This window comes from Stegodyphus dumicola, chromosome 8 (assembly GCF_044657685.1).
Source record: "Stegodyphus dumicola isolate Sdum_Otavi_A_Nest chromosome 8, ASM4465768v1".
Taxonomy (NCBI): Eukaryota; Metazoa; Arthropoda; class Arachnida; order Araneae; family Eresidae; genus Stegodyphus; species Stegodyphus dumicola.
In genome coordinates, this window is record NC_140775.1 from 85,168,990 (window position 1) to 85,188,937 (window position 19,948).

General features: G+C 32.4%; 1 protein-coding gene across 7 annotated transcripts in view; it reads left to right on the forward strand.

Annotated features, from left to right (window-relative positions):
- The window catches only part of LOC118193314 (uncharacterized), a 277,544-nt gene that overhangs the window by 166,307 nt on the left and 91,289 nt on the right, over positions 1 to 19,948 (forward strand). For 3 of the 7 annotated variants that reach the window (XM_085822060.1, XM_085822061.1, XM_085822062.1), the window contains one exon: positions 11,982 to 12,034. The exons of the other annotated variants lie outside the window; for them this stretch is intronic. In XM_085822060.1, the coding sequence (XP_085678186.1) occupies positions 12,025 to 12,034 (10 nt within the window). In that variant the 5' untranslated portion in view covers positions 11,982 to 12,024. The remainder of the gene's footprint in view (positions 1 to 11,981; positions 12,035 to 19,948) is intronic. 7 annotated transcript variants of the gene reach the window in all.

A 19,948-nucleotide genomic window follows, 5' to 3' on the forward strand; every position in this document is an offset into this window, starting at 1 on the left:
TGTGACCATAATTTTAAGCATTAGTTTTCATATGACAGCAATTTATGAAAACAGTGTTAAGCTATTATGTTATTTATTAATATTTTTGGTTCTAATTTTAACAGTTTTAATTAAGATGTGATGATAATATAGGTTTGACTTGAACTGTCAGAAACTATATTAATTATCAGACAAAATGGGTAAAGATGTGGCTAATAAAGACATAAATGAAAGGATTTCCGCGAAGTGTAAAAAGTATAGAAAACACTGACAAGAACCCAGACTTTCGAATCATTAAATGTAAAAGACTGTGAACAAAATCTTAGTTTGCTAATCGGGAATGAAAATGGTAGGAATTTTTCCTGGAAGCTACCTTTAGCCGCAGTAAATAAGCGAAAATTTTGATCCTGAAAATATAGCTTTGAAAGTATATCTACTGGCCGATACACACCGCAAAATTCTGTTGGCCGAGAAGAGTACCACTTAAGAAGTCGCTCGAGGGCGGGAGAGACGATGTTAAAATATGAGGACAGTAAAGAGGGCCGTAACTTCAGAAATGAATTAGAAATGGGAATTCTTGATGCGACTACTTGCAGTCTAATAATAGGTAGATATCTTTAAAATCATCCCGAAATATTTATAAACTAACCTTGGTTTCATTTCATATTAAGATGGTCTGCAAATATTCGAAGCAGCAATTAACAATCAGCATAAAAATAAAAATCATCTCTTGACAAATTCATGCAACTGAATCGAAGGTCTTGGATTAGACCTGCACTTGAATCTACTCGTTAACTGGAATTACGTAAAATTATCACGCAGCTAGTTGGACATGATTGATAATCTTCTCAGGATTCTAGAAACATGCAAAACATGATTTAGTACTATGTTGATAATAGCTTGACAGCAGCCAAGTAACTCAAGTCTTGTCTCTTTGCTGTCCACCAATGACCAAATACTGGTAGTTCGAATACCGGGCTGGAGCAGCGGCTGGATGCATGAGCATTTTTCATGGTTTTCCTATTGTGTAACGTGAGTTTGAGCTAGTTTGTCGTAAAAATTCCTCATCCATCCCTCTTAGGCAGGTAACACTCGCGTGCTTTGCTGTATTCCCAGTAACCTAACTGAACCTCTCTGCTTTCTGTTTCCCTATGCAGAAATTAAATATCAATAAAAGTATTTATCAGTTGACTTCCCTTCTTTCTAAGTTAATCTGCTTCTTCATCAATTAGCCCAGATATGAGGGAAAAAGTAAAAGAACAATTTTAAGCAAAAATTCGTTCACTGGAATCAAAACCTGCGAACTGATTGTCTCTGATTGTCTTATTATTTAAAGCATTTGCTGAGGTTCTTGGTGAACAACAGTTATATTAAGAGCTAATTAGATTTTTATGCAGAACATAAATTATCCTTGCATGATTATCTTTAGGATTTTCTGTCAGTTATTAGCATTTCAGTAATTAAATCGTAAGATCACATACTCAAATAAGATTTTAAGATTGTCATGCTAAATGATTCTCAATATATGTCGCAACGTATGTCTTTCATCAACATACGAGCATTTATTACTGTAGAATCGGTACTTATTGTCTAGGAATATGATGTCTGTAAACTTACTTCCGATGTGGCTGTCTAGGGGCTAATAAACTAGTCCGATTTACAAATAACTTGAATATTTAATGAAACATGAATAGTTGCAACAAACTACAAAGTAATTACATACGTAGAAGGAAATAGATGAGATTATTTACAAATGAAGAGCAGGAATATTCTTTAATATGCAAACATCTTTTAATCGCGTCATCGTCTTAATGGCGGATATCGTCTGCCTTCTATCATCGGAAAAATCAAAGATTTATTCTCACAGCTTGTCGCGTCATCCGATTATAATGAACGATGCCAGCCCACAAATGCTCGTCCATCCTGATGGAATGCGGCCTCGCATTCTCGTAGCACCACCATCACATCTAGAGATCTGAAAAAAAAAAAAAAAAAAAAAAAGAAGTTTTTAATTACTATTGAGGGAAAAGTCGTCTTAAAAGGCTTATTTCAGCCATCTTTCCTTATCATCTTAACATCTTCAGAAATAACGGCTTTATCTCTTCTTCAACGCTCTTTCAGTGTTCGGTCATCTTTAACAGTCTATCTGAATACATGTATTTTACAAACACGTCTTCCTTTCATGTTGTCTGGAACAATTCGTCTGGATTCGTCTTCGTATTTACGTCTTCTTAAACATCATATGAATACGTCTTCTGAATGCGTCTTCTTAGATACCGTCATTCGAATGCGTCTTCTCAAAATCATCTTCTTTAAGCCGTCTTCCTTCATACATTTCATCCTTAGACATCATCTTCAGTCTTCTTAAATTAGTTCACGTCTTTAAAACAATAGTCCATAGTCAAATCGGGAGAAATTTGTCTAGTCGGGAAAAACGTCTAAATCAGGAATCATCAAAATTGGTATTTCATTATCAAAGATCGTCTGTCCATGGTTTCAGGTATTCAGCACAGGTACTAGTCTTGAACGGTCCTTCCGTAAAACCAACCTTCTCCACGTCGTATGTGTCATTAGGCTTCACCTTGGTGATTTTGTATGGACCTAAAAACTTGGATTTTAGCTTTATACCTGGCCCTAGTTGAGTGCGTTTAATAGCTACCATATCATTGATCTTGTATTTACGAGGGAGTTTTCGACTTCGATTATAAGTCTTTCGATTCTCTTCCTGGATCTTCCGAATCTGCTCTTTCGCCTCTTTACGTAGATTTTCTCTAGACTCGATAAAGTCCCTCTGAATTTCAGCTTCTATTAGTTCTTTAATCTTCCTGTCTTTATTCGTCTTTATCTTCGTACCAAACAAAAGTTCGAAAGGTGTCGAATTGATACTCCTCTGAAAAGTCGAATTAATTATTTGCTGGACATCATTTACGTGTTTGTACCATTTCGTAGGGTCATCTATAGCCAACTTAGAAATGACTGATATGATAATGGAATTCAACCGCTCTACTTGTCCATTGGCTCTTGGTAATCCTGTTGTGATTAAGGATAGATGAATATTTTCCTTAGTACAATAATCAGCAAATTCTTGAGAAGTAAATGCAGTACCTCTGTCAGCTACTATATTGCAGGGATTTCCAAATAAAGATTTTTGAATTTCAAGTTTAGCTATTACTTCTTTACTAGAGGTGGTTTTAGTTGGATGTAACCAAACAAATTTTGTAAACGAATCAATAACCGCGAAAATGTATTTATAATTCTTGTTAGAACTCTCCAAAGGTCCTAAATGGTCTATGTGGTAAGTGTTTAGAGGAATATCTTCTTTAGGTAAAGGATGTAATAATCCTTCCTTCTTTCCAGATTTCCGGTTGGCCAGTATACAGGTAATACAATTTGCGATACATTTTTCAATTTTCTCTTTCAATTTAGGGATATAAAAATGTTGTCTCACATGTTCTTCAGTACGTTTGGCAGCAAAATGACCTTGTTCATGTGCGTCTTTAATTACTTCAATTTGCATAATCTCAGGTACTACTAGTGCTTCAATTCCATTCACCATTTTGTAAAGCACGTCATTCCGCAAACAATAATCTTCATATGGCTTAGACTTCAAAACTTCTTTTATAACTTTTATATTTTCGTCAGTTTCTTGAGCTTGAATTATTTTAAATGTTATACCATCTTGAATTACAATACATACAGGATTTCGACTAAGAGCATCCACATGTCCCATACGGGTGCCAGATCTGTGTTCGATTGTGTAATCATAATCTTGTAACATTAATGCCCATCTAGATATTTTAGTACAAATGTCTTTCTTGCTCATAGTTTGTTTAAATGCATTACAATCTGTCACGATTTTAAATGGTATGCCTAATACGTACACCCTGAATTTTTTAAGAGCTTCTACTACTGCTTTAACCTCTAATTCGTAGCTCGAATATTTACGTTCAATGTCTGTCGTTTTCCTACTCATATAATAAACAGGATGCATCTGATTATCAATTAAGGATTTCTGTAACAGAACCGCACCATAACCGTCAGCACTAGCATCAGTGTGTATTTCGGTTTCTGCTTTCGGATTATAAATACACAAAACAGGTTCTGATGTCAATATGCGTTTCAATTCGTTAAAAGCATAAAGTTCTTTAGTTTCGGATTTAAATTTAGAATCTTTCTTCAGTAAATCACTAAGCGGTTTTGCAATTAATGAATAATTAGGTATAAATTTTCTGAAGTAACCAGTTAAACCTAAATAACTTTGAACATCTTTTAAACATCTAGGTTCTGGAAAGTTAATTACTGCTTTCGTTTTAGAAGAAGAAGGATATAATTTCCCATCTTTAATTTTGTGTCCTAAAAATTCGATTTCGCGCTTCAAAAATTGACATTTCTTAATGTTTAGTTCTAGTCCATATTCCGATGCAGTCTGTAATACGCGTTTCAATTTTTGAATTCCCTGAGCTTCATTTTCGGAAGGAATAATGATGTCGTCCATATAGATTACAACAATATTCTCCTTTAAAAGATCACGAAATATATCGTAGATGTATCTTTGGAAAACACTTGGGCTGTTGGCAAGACCGAACGGAACCCTCAGAAATTCATACTGTCCGTTTTGTGTCACGAAAGATGTGTATTTTCTACTTTCTTCGTCCACTTCAACATGAAAAAATCCGTTCTTTAAATCTAGTGTTGTAAATACCATTGCTGCTTGTAATTTATCAATAACATCATCAATTAATGGCAGAGGAAAGCGATCGCGAATTATTTTTTTATTCAGGCGCCGATAATCCACACAAAGTCTCCATGAGCCACATTTTTTCCTACTTAGCACGATATTACTTGCGTAATCAGAACAGCTTTGTTTAATGATTTGTTTCTCCAACCACTCCGAAATCTGTTTATCAATTTCACGCTGCTCAGCTGGGGGAAAGCGTCGCGGCGAGCAATAAACTGGAAGTTGATCTGTCAGCACTATTCGCATCTTCAGGCCTGATGTTTTTATTTTATTCGGCTCATAATTCCTTACTAAGTGTAGTATTTCATTTCTATGTACTCCGTCTTTGATATGGCTTAAATCAATTTCCTCGTCATTATAAATATCACGAATGCACATCAAATAGTTTTCAGGTTGCAATTTTCTAATTTCGACTCCTTTTTTATTTACAGTTAATTCCCCTTGCCTTATAATATCAGTACCAATGATCGCTTGTAAAAACATTTCGTTTTCTGCGATAACACAAATATTTGATCGAAATGAAGAACCATCAATTTCGAATTCACCTTCAAATCTTCCTATAGGCTTAATTTTTCCATTAGTAAACCCCGTTAACTGTAGATCTGCCGACTTAAGTTCAGGAGAACCTATCTTCTTATGTATATCTTCTCGGATTAACGTTACCTGACTACCAGTATCTATTAAAGCATCAATTTGAAAATTACCCAAATTAACAATTTTATGCATTTCTTTCTGACAAGTCTGAGTTATCGGAGTAACAGCTTTGGCATCTTGGATATTTTTAGATGATGTTTTCGAACAATCTATGGCCTTGTGTCCGAACAAATTGCATTTAAAACACTTAAATCCTTTACTCTTATTGTTACAAAAATTAGACTTATGACCTAAACTTCCGCAATTATAACACCTTGGCTCTTTAATCTTACTAGGTACAGCGCGTGTTTTATTTTGTGTGTTAGTACTTGAATATCCCTTATTCTTCGTATCTGGAACGCATATTTTCTCATAAATTTTTAATTTCTCTTTGAATTCAGAAATAGTTTTACAACCGTACAAAACAATTTTGTTACTACTCTGATCTGGTATCCCATTGATTACATAATCAAGAATTGATGAATCATCAACAGAACCGCGACTGGCTATTTCACGCATGGCAATTAAATATTCGAAAAGTGATTCACCAGGTTTTAAGTGTCGTTTCTGTAACAAATTATGAAGTTATGCACTGTTTATTTTAGAACCAAATTCAGATAAAAGATTTTCTTTTAATTTGTCCCATGATATTATACCTTTCAAAGACCTAATAAACACTTTAGCAGAACCAGTAAGCAATTTTTTAGCAAACACAATTTTCTGTAATTCCGATAACTTAAATAATTTAAAAGATTCTTCTAAATCACCAATGAAGGATTCAACTGGATATGTATCAGTGCCATTAAATTCAGAAACAGTTTCTAAAATATCACGAAAATGTAAGGAAATAGTGCTAGGCATTATAATGTTTTCATCCACTGAGTTATTTATGGGAGGTGATTCTGACCGAACAGAATTAATATCATCATTCTTATCAGAATCATAAACACTTTCGTTTTCAGATAACTCATCATCGTCATCACTTTCGGATTTTAAAAGCTTAAAATCACAAAGACTATTCAATATTAAATCACAGTTTTTATCAGGATTTAAATCATAATTAAGATGTAACAAATTACACACAGAAATAAAATCACTTGCAGTAAGAGTTTTAAGTAATTTTTGTTTTGTTTCTTCAATATTAAAATCAGATGGAAAACCACAAAAGTTACGCAATCTAGCTCTATTTTTTCGATCACCCAAAGTTCCAAACACAGTTTGATGTAAAAGTTTAATTGACTTAGTAGGCCCAGTCTTTAAAGAATTTGAAATTCTAGGAATAGAATTTAAGGTAGTCATCTTAATTCACAGTATCATAGAACACTATTCTTAGAAGTAACAATGTGGAAATAATCGAAACAAAACTTACTTCTCTTATTTTGTAATATTCATAATACTTCTTCCTAGGTTCATCCCGGCCGAGCCCCCAAATCTGTAGAATCGGTACTTATTGTCTAGGAATATGATGTCTGTAAACTTACTTCCGATGTGGCTGTCTAGGGGCTAATAAACTAGTCCGATTTACAAATAACTTGAATATTTAATGAAACATGAATAGTTGCAACAAACTACAAAGTAATTACATACGTAGAAGGAAATAGATGAGATTATTTACAAATGAAGAGCAGGAATATTCTTTAATATGCAAACATCTTTTAATCGCGTCATCGTCTTAATGGCGGAATCGTCTGCCTTCTATCATCGGAAAAATCAAAGATTTATTGTCACAGCTTGTCGCGTCATCCGATTATAATGAACGATGCCAGCCCACATATTACCATATCGTTTTTATGCAGATGTTCGTTGTTTAAAACTGAAAACGGAATTGGAATTCAGTTAGACCATCGATAAGTGTAAGAAATAATTTTTTTCATCCGATTTACGGATATTTGCGTGTTTTTATTCCTTTCTTTCTTTCTTTTTTTTTTTTTTTAACCAACTCACTTTTTGTTTTAAAACTCTTCTTACTACTGTGTATTTTGGGAATGTAATATTGCCATCCTGAAAGGTTTATTAGGGAGCATTCAAGACGGCAGTCTGATCGATCGTGTTTTATGATAAGCTATGTGTGTACCTTGGATGACATTGCGTAAGTGCACATTATTTTGTCACATTTTCCTTTACTTACCATAATTTCCACCCCATTATTCATTCATGTTTTTATTACTCCTCATTTGCATCTTAACACCGACCTGCTGTGACTTTCTCCTTTCTGCTGCCACGTTTTCTCGCAGTCCTTTTTTCCGTTTGAAAAGACTCTCTATTCGGATCAAGTTCATCCGTTGTTCAAGTTAAGAGAAGAGAGAGAGGAAGGAAAAAAGTATGATGTGGAACGGGTGCGCGTGGCGAAAACGGAATACTTTAAAATAAAAAAGAGAAAAACAGGCTTAGGTCAACTTGTGACACACTTAATCTCGATTTATAAGGTCCTGAGCCTTGCGACTGATCACCGCGAAAGATTCTTCGCTTGTAAAAATTGCATAAATCATGGTCGGAACATTCATTTGGTTGCTGTTGTGACCGCCTACTTGAAAATTGCCCTTGGAAACATGAATTCAGGGTGGGGTTTCAGATGATATGAAACTGAAAGGTGCATCTGGGTGCCCCCATAGTGTTAACTTTTGCAGATTTCCTTTCGTTTACAGTAAGGATCCGCGTTTAATGTTGCAAATTAAATACGGCCTATAAATGCTCTTCATTCAGAGAAGAGCCAGTTATTATAAGTTTTTTTGAAAACTAGTGTGTGGCAACAATAGAGTACTTTTTGAAAGGCTTTGCAATATACTTGAAAAGTACTCTAATGTGTTTTTTGGAAAAGTTTGCATTGATACTTGCAATAATTTACATGAACGAATTTCTGTTTCTGGCGTGTTCAGTATAAAAATTGCTTTTCATAATTATGACAAGGTAACATTTCTATAACTTGATGCCTTTACTGCCACTTTAGGACGCCTTTAATTTCTACGGTAATATTTGACTAGTTTTCAGTAAGAAAGCAGTTTGGTGCTGGGAGAAATCATTTCATTTTAAATAACATCTGCAGTCTTCTGCTTAAACGGAAGATTCATAATTTTGTGTGACGGCTGCATTCTTAGTAAAATGTATCAGTCACTAATATGACGTTGTTTATAATTTATGCTTTTTCAAAATTTAATTTTCTTCGTATTTGCCTTCGAAATGACTTTAACTATGTTTAGTGTGACGACCACTCGTTACAGCAAAGTTTCATTATAATGACCGGCACAAAAAATTCCTAAATGATTTAGGAGAAACTAAATTAATTTTTGCTATAACGACCACTAGATATAACATCTGAAATATACTTTGATATAGCTTTATTATGATAGGTATAAACGTAATAATCATAAAGCACGGATTGTTATAGCGAGTATCAACTGCTTATGCTTACTTTAACACTAAAATAATTTGCAGTTATTCACCTAGATTTTCATTACATGAAATAATAAGCTCACTATGAAACTATCAACTATTAACGTTTCTGTTATTAATTATAACAGCACCACTATTCGCTGCTGGTTCTTTTCATACGTTTTTAGTCAGCAATCAGCTGCTACTATTGTATGCATTCATACTATATCTCTTGTATTTCTGATTATTACATATTTGTATTTGAACTAATCATATTTTTTACAGTCTATTTAATGTAACAGTAATTAAATGTTTACAAATTTTCTTTCATGAAATGAAAAATAAAAATAAATAATTATGTTTACATAGTTCATAATGTAAAGTCTCTATGAGACCTGATCCATCAGTCTTAGTTTTTAACGTTATGTAAGCGTTTAAACTCTAAATCACCTAAAAATTTAATTAAAAATTTAGCTCCTAAAAATGTTACATGTGATCTGAATTAATTGATGCAAAAATACATTCTGAGGAACTATATGTTTTTCTCCTTTTTTTCGGACAATATTAAAAAAAGAAACAAAATATTTCTACTTTAATACAATGATAGATACATAATTTCAAAGACGTAATGCAAATAGTAATTTTTTTTTTGGATTTGCTTGCATTTGGGGGGGGGGGAAGGCGCCTCGATTTCTGTAAAGTTTCGTATCGGTCGACACATCTTAATGCCAGGAGCCCTTTCGTGTGTGATTATCAGTTAATGTATCATGATATCAAAAACACATCTTAAAAATACTCCAGACCACAATTACTTGTACTAAATTTGTATCGATGCAAGTACTGAACTCAACGCATCCGATAACATATATTTATCTTTGCTCCCCCCCCCCCGCGCGCCTTCTTACATCAGCTATCTGCGACAGATTATTTCAAGCAGCTTCCTGAACTTTTTATGAACATATTATGCTTATTATTACCCCCTCTCAATTCCGGTTAATGTACATATTTAGCTATCTCGTCACGTCATGGCCTGGTATGCATACGCATTAAGTGGTTAATCATTGAACACCTTTTCTGGAAATAAATAACGATTGCTCACAAATCTGAGTGCCACTAATCGCTGTGCTAAAATCGTGAGTTATTGGTACCAATCTTTACTCCAGAAATGTTTTGTACCATCGACCGAACTTGTGCCACTAATTTCTGGAGGACAAATTAGTGGCAGACGTATCCGCTTCCATGTGATCTTTTACCCTTTTACTTTGCTCTGACGTGTGGAATTTGATCCTTAGGGTACAGTAAAAAATCTCATATTTGAGAAGAAAAAATTTAATTAATGAATTATAGAAACACTTCGGTCAACTCGTTGTAAAATAAATGAATGTAATGTAACTGCGTATCGTTTAGCTAAAATAAGAATAAAATCAGTAAGTGTTGTTTAGTATTCAAGAAAATCATAAAAAAGTAGGATATTTTTACCAAAGGCGGTTTTTAAGTTTCCAAATGAAACACGCAGTTATTTGTAAAATTAGAGCAAAGATCAAGCTGATATAGAAATATATTAAACTTAGCTATAAAAAATATGCAGCCATTTCATACCTGTTGTTAGCATTTCGATATACAGATTAATGTAAAAGAATAATGACTGTGTTCTGTTATAAGAAATTTTTCCATTTTTCTATTAAAAGAATTCTAGTTTTCTATTCCTTGAGAATAGAAAAAATAGAGATTTTGTAACGGCTCAATTAGAATGCCATGAAGCTTTTTGAAAGTCGATATATTTCTCTAAACATTTATCTAGATTGAAAAATTTTAGAAACATTTTCCATTGGACTATCATGTAGTGGGCTCAGACGTCTAAATAATCTAATCTCTGGCCCGTTGTACAATTAATTAGTTGAAATATTTTTAAAATGAAAAGAAGACAATTAATGATTGTTAGAATTGCACCCTTCTAGCGACAATTATTAGCTGAATGTATTTCGAAAAATCAAAAGAATGGTTTTTCATCTCCCCCGGCCCCCAAAAAAAGGATGAGAAGGGGGCTATGCTCTAATTATGCTGCTTTTATGGGCACGTTTTTATAGACTTTATTGGGCATATAAAGAGAAAAAGAAGAAATAACTTAATTACGTAAGTGTAAACTATTTTTTTAATGTCATTAAGGAAATGCAACTTACTAGGCGAACAATATATTTGGAATAATTTTAATTCGAAAAATATTGGAAAACGGGCAAATATCGAAACTGTGCTTATACAAAAAGAGGATTTTTTTAAAATAAAAAAATAATCATTTTAAATTACCGAGGAATTGTATAAATACCCCCAAAATTGTCCACTATGGTAAAAAACAGAGAATTTTATTAAATATTAAAGAAGAAGAGGAAACAATTTGGATATTGAACCTTGGGAGAAACCAAGCAAATTTTTTGGAACTAATGGAAGAGGGGAATAAGATGGAGTTAGGTGTAATAATTCATCGTAATGAAGAATATTCTTAAGGTTTTGGTTAAAATATATGATTAGCTGATAGAAATAATCTTTTATATCCTGTCTTAGATAACAATTAGTAATGTTTCCTATGCTTATTATATATTTCTAATAATGTTGTTTATTATTTTAATAACAGTAAGTTCCAGTTAATGTATGTACTTGAAATATAATTTGCATTAAGCCAAAACCTTTTAATAATTTATACTAACCTAGCAGGCTTTTGTTGTAATTCTAAATAAACCCAATTATGTTATCAGCAAGGAAGAAAATTTGTAGGTGAAATAAAAAAATTCATAGGGAAAACAATTTGTAGGAGGGCCAAAAAATATGTATAAAGAAGGGAAAAAATTAAATGCTGGTTTGTGAGGGCACATCTAGTCGGTGAGTTAGGTGGTTAGGCAAGCTAGAGACCACAGGATTTAGTTACTCATTTGTAAGTAGTTAGATCCAGATTTTGAATGTCAACCGAAACCTGATCTTCGACGCTTTATTAGTAATAAATATTAGAAAAATCTCTTTTTCTAACTCTTGCTCAGGAGTGTCTGAAAAGAGGAAAACAAAACCGTTTGTTATTTGATGAAGTAGTAAGAAATGAATGTATAAAATTGCAGAAATAATATTTAACTTTTCAACCCACTTAGTAAAAGTAGGTATCTTAGATTTGATTTGGACATCAACGATTTAAAGAATCGACTTTCTTGTTTAAGTAGAGATTTGGAAGATTAATTCAGCATTTTTTTTTTTTTTTTTTTTTTTTTTTGTTAAGCAGATTGCTGGAGAGATTTAAAATCAAGACGAATGACAGTATTACGATGAGAGAAAGTAAGTAAATTATGAATGTATAGTAATTATTTCAGAAGTAATAAATTTTTTCCTCCTTGCTTGCTGATCTGATTTGTCACCTTATATTTATATTTTGTGGAAGAATAGTAATCAATTATTTTTTTGGGGAGAGGAAGGTTTCAATGGTGATTTATATTATGATAAAGACTGTTTGAAAAACAAACAAGAAAAACTTGCATTAATTTCAAGAGAGTTTTGTTCACCATTTCCATGCCTATGACTACTTTCCATCACATATCGTGATAATAAGAAAGTGCAAGCAAACTATGATTCAAGAATAGTTGTTGAAAATATTTAAAAATTTTTGTTACGATTGTTCAGAATACAGATTAGTTTTTCAACCATTATAAAGTTAGTATAAACGTTTTTTCAGCTGCAGCTTTAGATTAAATTCTACCTTCAGTGAATGACCATATGAAGTCATAACTATGCTTGACCGCGCATGAAACAAGCAACTCCTTGTGAGGCTATGTGAGTCACGTTTCATCGACCAGTGAAATAAATGTTCCGTAATGAATAAAGCAAATTACAATAAGTGAAACCAGTTTTAATACTTATTACAATTTAACAAATCAGAGGTTAGCTGTGTATAGTTAGGTATTAATGAAAACAAAAGAAGAGAATTTTGCACTTTCGTCGACTCATGTGTATCTACTCATTTGTATGCGAATCAACACTGGATTGGATAAATCTTATGCAGATTTATCCAATCCAGTGTTGTCGTAATGTAAGCCTTTGATTTATTTGAGTGTCTTCAGCATAAGTTTGATCGTGAAGTGTTCGTTAATGTAAATGATACTAAGTTTCATACAAATTTAACAATACTTAATTCACTTTGAAAATCATCAATGATAGTTTAAAATAAAATTTAAAAAAATATATATGTCCTGAAAAGAGATGGCTATTTGTATAGGCTTGTAATTCTTTAGGTGGCAAATTTCTTTTATATATTAAGTACAACTGTGTAAATAATATGCCAAACTATCTTATTTTAAATTTCGTAAGTTTAAAAAAGTTTACCTTTAATTAAATAAAAATAAACTAAATTTAATTAATTATTAATTAAGTATGAAATAAAAATAAGCTAATAAGTTTAAAGGTCATTTATTTTTTATTAAATATTGATTAAAATTTATGAATAACAAATAGGTAATATTTTTTCTATCTTAATGTCAGGAGACAGTTATTTTTCTCTATGAACTACTGCTGCTGTTCTGAAGGGGATTAATAAACAATTGTAATGTAGAGAGAACTGATTTGAAACCGTCTGTTTTAATTTCTGATAAAAAATTATTTTATTATACTGACTGCTTAAAATTGACCTGTAAAACCAAAATATTGAGGATTACTTTTACAAATCAGAACATTACAAATGATGTAACTTTATTTTTGAAAATTCTTAAATGGTTCATTAAAAAATATTATTTAATGTATATTTAAATATTTAGTAAATTCGTTATCAATTTGTTTCGCATTTTACATACCCAGTATTTAAAATGTAAGTCTGTTCTTTCTTTTATAAAGTACGTATCTGAACTTTTTAATGTAATGTTAAAATTAATCACAAATTATGATTCTTGTTTAATCAAAAATATTTCTTTTTCTTACTATGTCTGCTATCATTTATTATTTTTTCGCCCACCAGCGGCCGAGCGGTAAAGTCGCTGAACACTGGTAGTTCGGTCCGAGGTTCGAATCCCGCGAACGGGCTGGCTGCATGGGTGTTTTCGTGGTTTTCCCCATGTGTAACGTGTATACGAGCTAGTTTTCCTTAGAAAGTTCTCCACGAAGGCGTCTCTCCCCTTAGGCAGATAGTTATCGAGGCTTTGCCGTAATTAAATAACCCTACCCTAAAAATTTATTATTCTAAATTTTATTTATTAAATTTTAAATATGTGTTAGTGCTGTTAAAATACATTACTATGTGTCATTTATATAATAAAAAGTGTTCTCAAATTTACTAAAATCTTCTGTGCTTCATATACTCTCCGCACTCAAAAATTATCAAAAGGCAAACAACGTAAAAATTTTCTACGGTACACTTATAGTAAAAAGCGGAAGTTTGCAAATATAAATATGACATATTTCGCGATAGCACTGCAATTAGAGATCTGTCAAAACCAGACAAAATGTGATAGCTAGTGCAGTTGTGATGCTTTTGAATAAAATCAGAATTTTATTCCTGGGACTGGTATTTAATTTATAAAAGCATTTGAGTTTGCCATATTTATAAGGTATTTAATTATTTTTAATATATATTTATTTATTATTTTTGAGAACATTTTCGAGGTATTAAGAAAGGGAAAAATGTCTAGTATCCTTTGTTTAATTTTATATTTAGGATGTAATACGAGTTTTGTAGCGGAATTTTACTAATTAAATGGATTTTTTTTTTTTTTTTTTTTCCTTAAAGACTTTATAAAGTGTTGAATGTCACTCAATAGCAAGCATCGGATAAGTGCTATTATATCCCAAATTCGGACAAATGAAATTCAAACAGTCAAATTTGAGATCTTTGACCATCCATATCAAAATCATGAATATCGACAGGATTGTATTATTGCATTCTAAATTACACCTTTTTCAAGAGATCGATGTGATATGTTCTTTAAAAAGGCTATTTCAGAGTATTTTTCAGAGTAAAATTAAATATAAGGTACGTGCTTCTTCGTGTATAAGGAAATTTTAAATCTTAGAAAGGTATTTCTTTGAACTTTGCACGTATTATTAAATAGCGTTCAAAATTGAAAAAAAAAAAAAAAAAAAAAATTGACTTGCAAATTGAACATTATCTGCTTTCCTAAATATAAGATTTTTACATCAATGCGCGTAAGCTGGGAAAGCGGTATAATAATAATAATAGTAATAATAATCACTTTATAAGTAAACATTAATAACACATGTCGATTGTGAATGAATTCAATGAGTCAATGTATCAACTATGCAGCTATATGTCTTTGCAAGCAGAACAGGATAAACCATTGAGGAAATAAACAGCATCAAGAAAAGGGGGTATCTCCAAAGAGTGCTTAGTGAATCAGGGAAGTTTTGGTTAATACAATTAAAAAGTAATCGCTTTGTTTGGTTTTAGTACAGTAAACATTGAAACAAGATTATTTGTTTAGTATTAAATCCCTACTAAACTGACAGATAATTTAATTCCTCTATTTTAGTTGATATGATATATTTAGAGAGGTAAAAAATTAATTTTGTCGAAATTTTTTGTTAGAAATAAATATATTTCATTACTTTTTAACGCTACAGTCTTTGTTGAAATAAAAGTATGACAAACGAAAAGTTCCAGACATCCATTTGTATGTAATCCGTCTGCAGGAAAAAACAACCCCAGTTAGCCACGTTTTGAGAATATCATACGTATAGGCTGTAGTCACTGTCACCTCGAATATTAGGATCTTCCTGTAACTCATTTTAATTAGTGCCAGCACTTTTAATGTAATGTTTCTTATTACGTGTGACCTATTATTATTTAAAGCCCATAAAAATAAAGAATGAGATCCTTAAGAAGCTTTTTAATTTTCATATCATGAAAAGGGTATGAACTCTGTACCCATTTCGCTTACAAACTAGTATTTCGCGAAAAAGAAGCACGATGCAAGGTAGTTGAGGATTGGTCGGAGGGGAGAGAAACACTGACCGATGTGGTCAGGGGTGTGGACCACCCTCTCGAATTCATGTCAGGTGAAAACTTCGGGGCAGGTGATTTCAGACGACCTCCGATGGCCGTACCATCGGGAATGGATCCGGGCGAATTTGTTGGAAAGGAACCGATTTCCGGACAACCTTGACAAGGTAAGCCGTTCTGGGTCGGCCGTATCACACGCCTGGTTCCCCCTTAATTGATATTCCGAAAGAAGATCCTTGCATATTTATTACAAGCCGCCAATTATGGACAAGGAATAAGCACCTTTTTCATCTCTTTCGACTTCCGTCTTCGAGCGCTGGCGGGAAAAGAAAAGTTAAAAAAAAAAAAAAAAAAAAAAATTGCTATGTCTAGCAATTAGGTTCCTCTTTTCGTTTTTTAGCAAGTGTGAACTTCTCTTATAGTGTTTATACCATTATCCTCAATTGATTAATGTTTTGTGTCTTCTCGTTCAGATCGAAAACTCTTGATAATCATTCATCTGGCTAGAGAACATGCTTAAACGTTTATTTAATTTGTTAAAATATTTTTTGTATGTTTCGTTAAGAGTCCATATACTATTGGTTAGACTTTCCTACGCGAAGTATCGGACAACAGACGCGAAATCCTGGAAAATCGTGACAGACATTTCGATAATATACGTCTCTCACGTAGGTGAAGATAGATAATAAATTTTATAACTTTTATTCCAAAAAATGCATGTTGATTCTAAAACGATATTACTTTATATGTCAATTATACATGGAGTAAAATTCTTCATATTATGGCTACATGAAAGGCGATTAGTTAGTCGCGTTTCTTCGCATTATAACCACCATCATCAGTATTGTAAACTATTTCTAATATTCAATCCATGTATACTCCTAGACAAAAACAACCAAAAAAAAAAAAAAAAGACGCACCAAGAAGGGAGTTATCCGAATGGGACGAAAATCAGTAGAAGTGATGTACATGCACAGAAAACAAATGATTACAGTTTGAGAAAAATTGGATGATTTATTGAAGTGATAGAGCTTTACAAAGTGAAAAAGTCAGTAACGCGTTTGTCCACTTCTGGCCCTTATGCTATCAGTTATTCGGCTTGCCATCGATTGATAGAGATTGCGGATGTCCTCCTGAAAGATATCGTGCCAAATTCTGTCCAACTGGCGCGTTAGATCGTCAACATCCCGAGCTGGTTGGAGGCTCTACCCATAATGCTCCAAACGTGCTCAAAAGGAGAGAGATCCGGCGACCTTGCTGGCCAAGATAATGTTCGGCAAGCACTAAGGCAAGCAGTAGAAACATGTGCAGTATGGGGGGCGAGCATATTATCTTGCTAAAATGTAAGCCCAGGTTGGCCTTTTTTTTTTTTTTTTTTTTTTTTTTTTTTTTTTTTTTTTTGTTTGTTTGTTTGTTTGTTTGTTTGTTTGTTTGTTTGTTGTTGTTGTTGTCTAAGAGTGTATATTATAAAGTCGCACCTTCTACATTCTTATAGTACTACATCAAGGAAGACCGTGAAGAAGAATTATGAGCCAAAGAAGAGCTTATATCACAATTTTCGCTCAGGTCAGAAAATTAGGCAAATTTGAATACGTGCGACGTATTTTAAAAGTAGAAGTTTGACTGTTGCATATAATAGCATTTGCCGCATCGCTGCTGTCTCATTAAGAATTAGTTCCCGCTGAGCCTGTGAGAGGCAGATATTAGGGGCTGTGTTGTTTGTAACTGAGTTAAAGATTTAATCAAAGTGCAGATCGATCAGGTGTTTAGCTTTGAATTTGAACTTGTAAATAATTTTTTTTTTTTTTGTAATAATTTGAAATCTGAGCGACAAACGCAAAGACTCTGCCTCATCTTGTAATATTTAAGTGCCTTAAGTCAGGGATTCCCAACCTATTTCTTGCATCAACCATTTTTAAAGGAATGGTTTTCTTCATCGATCACCTTACATTTTTCTCTGTAACATATAGTACACAGCATAAGTACAAATAATCACACATGTATAGCTTAAAGATAGAAATTATATTAAGAATGTGAACAAATGTTTTGAAATAAATGTTTTATTAGATTTATGTTTAATTAGTTTTTGTATTATTAGTCCAAATGGCTTTGTCCCTAAAGGAATATTGTTTTCATTTTGCGATTTTGCGACGAATCACTCTGAATGTCCGTTCCACTTTTCAAACTATTGCCACCAAATATTAACGCCCCATCCCAGAAGGTGTATTAATTTCGTTTTGGCATTTTGCGTTGAAAACTTTAAATGTCCTTTTCACTTTTCAAATTGTTGCCACCAAATATTATCACCCTGTGTTTTATTTAAAGAAATTAAATAGCGAAGCATCTGCAGTAACGTATATATATTTTCTCGCATTGTTAGAAAACAACGATACCTAGAGCCATCACATTTTGAATAACGTGTTCACCTGCGAATATGGGCATCTGAAAGCCCAAATTTGAAATTTGTAATTTGTTTTATTATCAATTTCATATTTTGTAAAACTTTAACGAATTTTTGATGAAGAAACTCAACGATTTGAAAGCGAGCAATGTCAACACTGTACGGCGGGGGGGGGGGATCTTATTTCCAGCGCGCTAGACTGTGCATCGAAAGTTCTAAAGATATGCTCATTTTAAAATTATTTTGTTGAATTGGGGCGCACTTTTTTTATTTAAAGTTTTCTACTCCTTTGGGCGTAATGTACTCTTTTTAGCCCAAAGGGGAAATTTGCCCAAGAGGCTATAATTAATTTCGTTTTGGCATTTTGCGTTGATTTACTATAAACGGCGAATCACTTTTTAAATTGTTGTCATCAAATATTAGAGCCCTGTATTAAAGAAATTAAAGAAGGAAGAATCTGCATAAATGTATGTATGTTTCTCGCATTCTGATAAAACGACGGTACCTAGAGCCATCAGATTTTGAATAACGTACGTTTCCACCCGAATACGGGCATCTGGGAGCCCGGATTTGAATTTTGGAACTTGTTTATTATATATTTCATATTTTGTAAATCATTTATGAGTTTTTGATTAAGAAACTCAACGATTTCAAAGCGAGCAATGGCAACACTGTAAGGGAGAGGGGGGGAACATTTTTATCTTCTGCACGTGAGACTGCGTATCGGAAATTCTAAATAATATATGCTATTTTAAATATTTTGTGATAAATTAATATTTTGTGATCTGTTTAATTGAATTGAATTTTATGGTTTAAGTACGAAGAACATGATATTTAATTAAAAAAAAAAAAAAAAAGGTAACACACGAAACATTAAAGAAACGTCCCTTTGAGCGTAGTATAAAATCAGAAAGCTGAGATTTTTTAAAAATTAATTTTTTTTTTTGGTATATATGTGTGTGTGTGTGTGTTTTCTTGTGTTTTTACATTTTGCTTTTTTATATTGCGTTATTGCGTTTACTGTGTAAAAAAATTTCTATTTGAAAAAATGTTATTGATTTAAAAAATTACATTAAATAATTTTAATGCATTTTTTTCCTCTTGTGTTCATTTTATATGATTTCTTTCTTACCACACGGTACAGCTTTATATCGATTAATTATCTTTTTTATTATTTTTTTATTAGTGGGATCTTGATTATGCCGATCAATTTCGGGAGCATATTCGACTTTTGTCCCTCAATCGACCCCTTCTTCATCAATGATCCTTTTTAAAAATTCGTCAACCGCCAGGTGATTCATGCCGACCTTGTTGGAAACCCTTATTTTAATTCGTTTGCGTTGCATTTTCAATTGTAAGCCACAGGAGTATTTAATAAGTATTTATACCGGATTTTTAACTTCATTTGTTTTGGGGCTTTGCAATTGAAGTTATTAAAGACATTAACTTGCCAACAGGTTAAGATAACTCCTTGTATTAGCCATAAGATTGAGTTTAAGATTAAGTTAGTATCACACAGAGAACAATGAAAAGCAGATCTTGAACAATGAAAAGCCAGAGCAGAAACTAAGAACGCTTAGTTTGAAATTTAGAAGAGGGAAAAATTTTCATTGTTGTTTCCCCAGCTGGATAAGTGCGATTTGTAAAAAATTTTATGTCGTTGTTGTTACATGTGTAATAAAAATTATTAATAGACTTATTATTCAGTGTATAAATTATAATTAGTTTTAGTTTTAAAAGTTCATATTTAAAGAATAAATCAGGTTTAAGTTCATATTTAAATATATTTATAACTTTCTGCGATTTGTACTTTAATAAACAGTTATAAATTAGTAATTTACTATTTCTT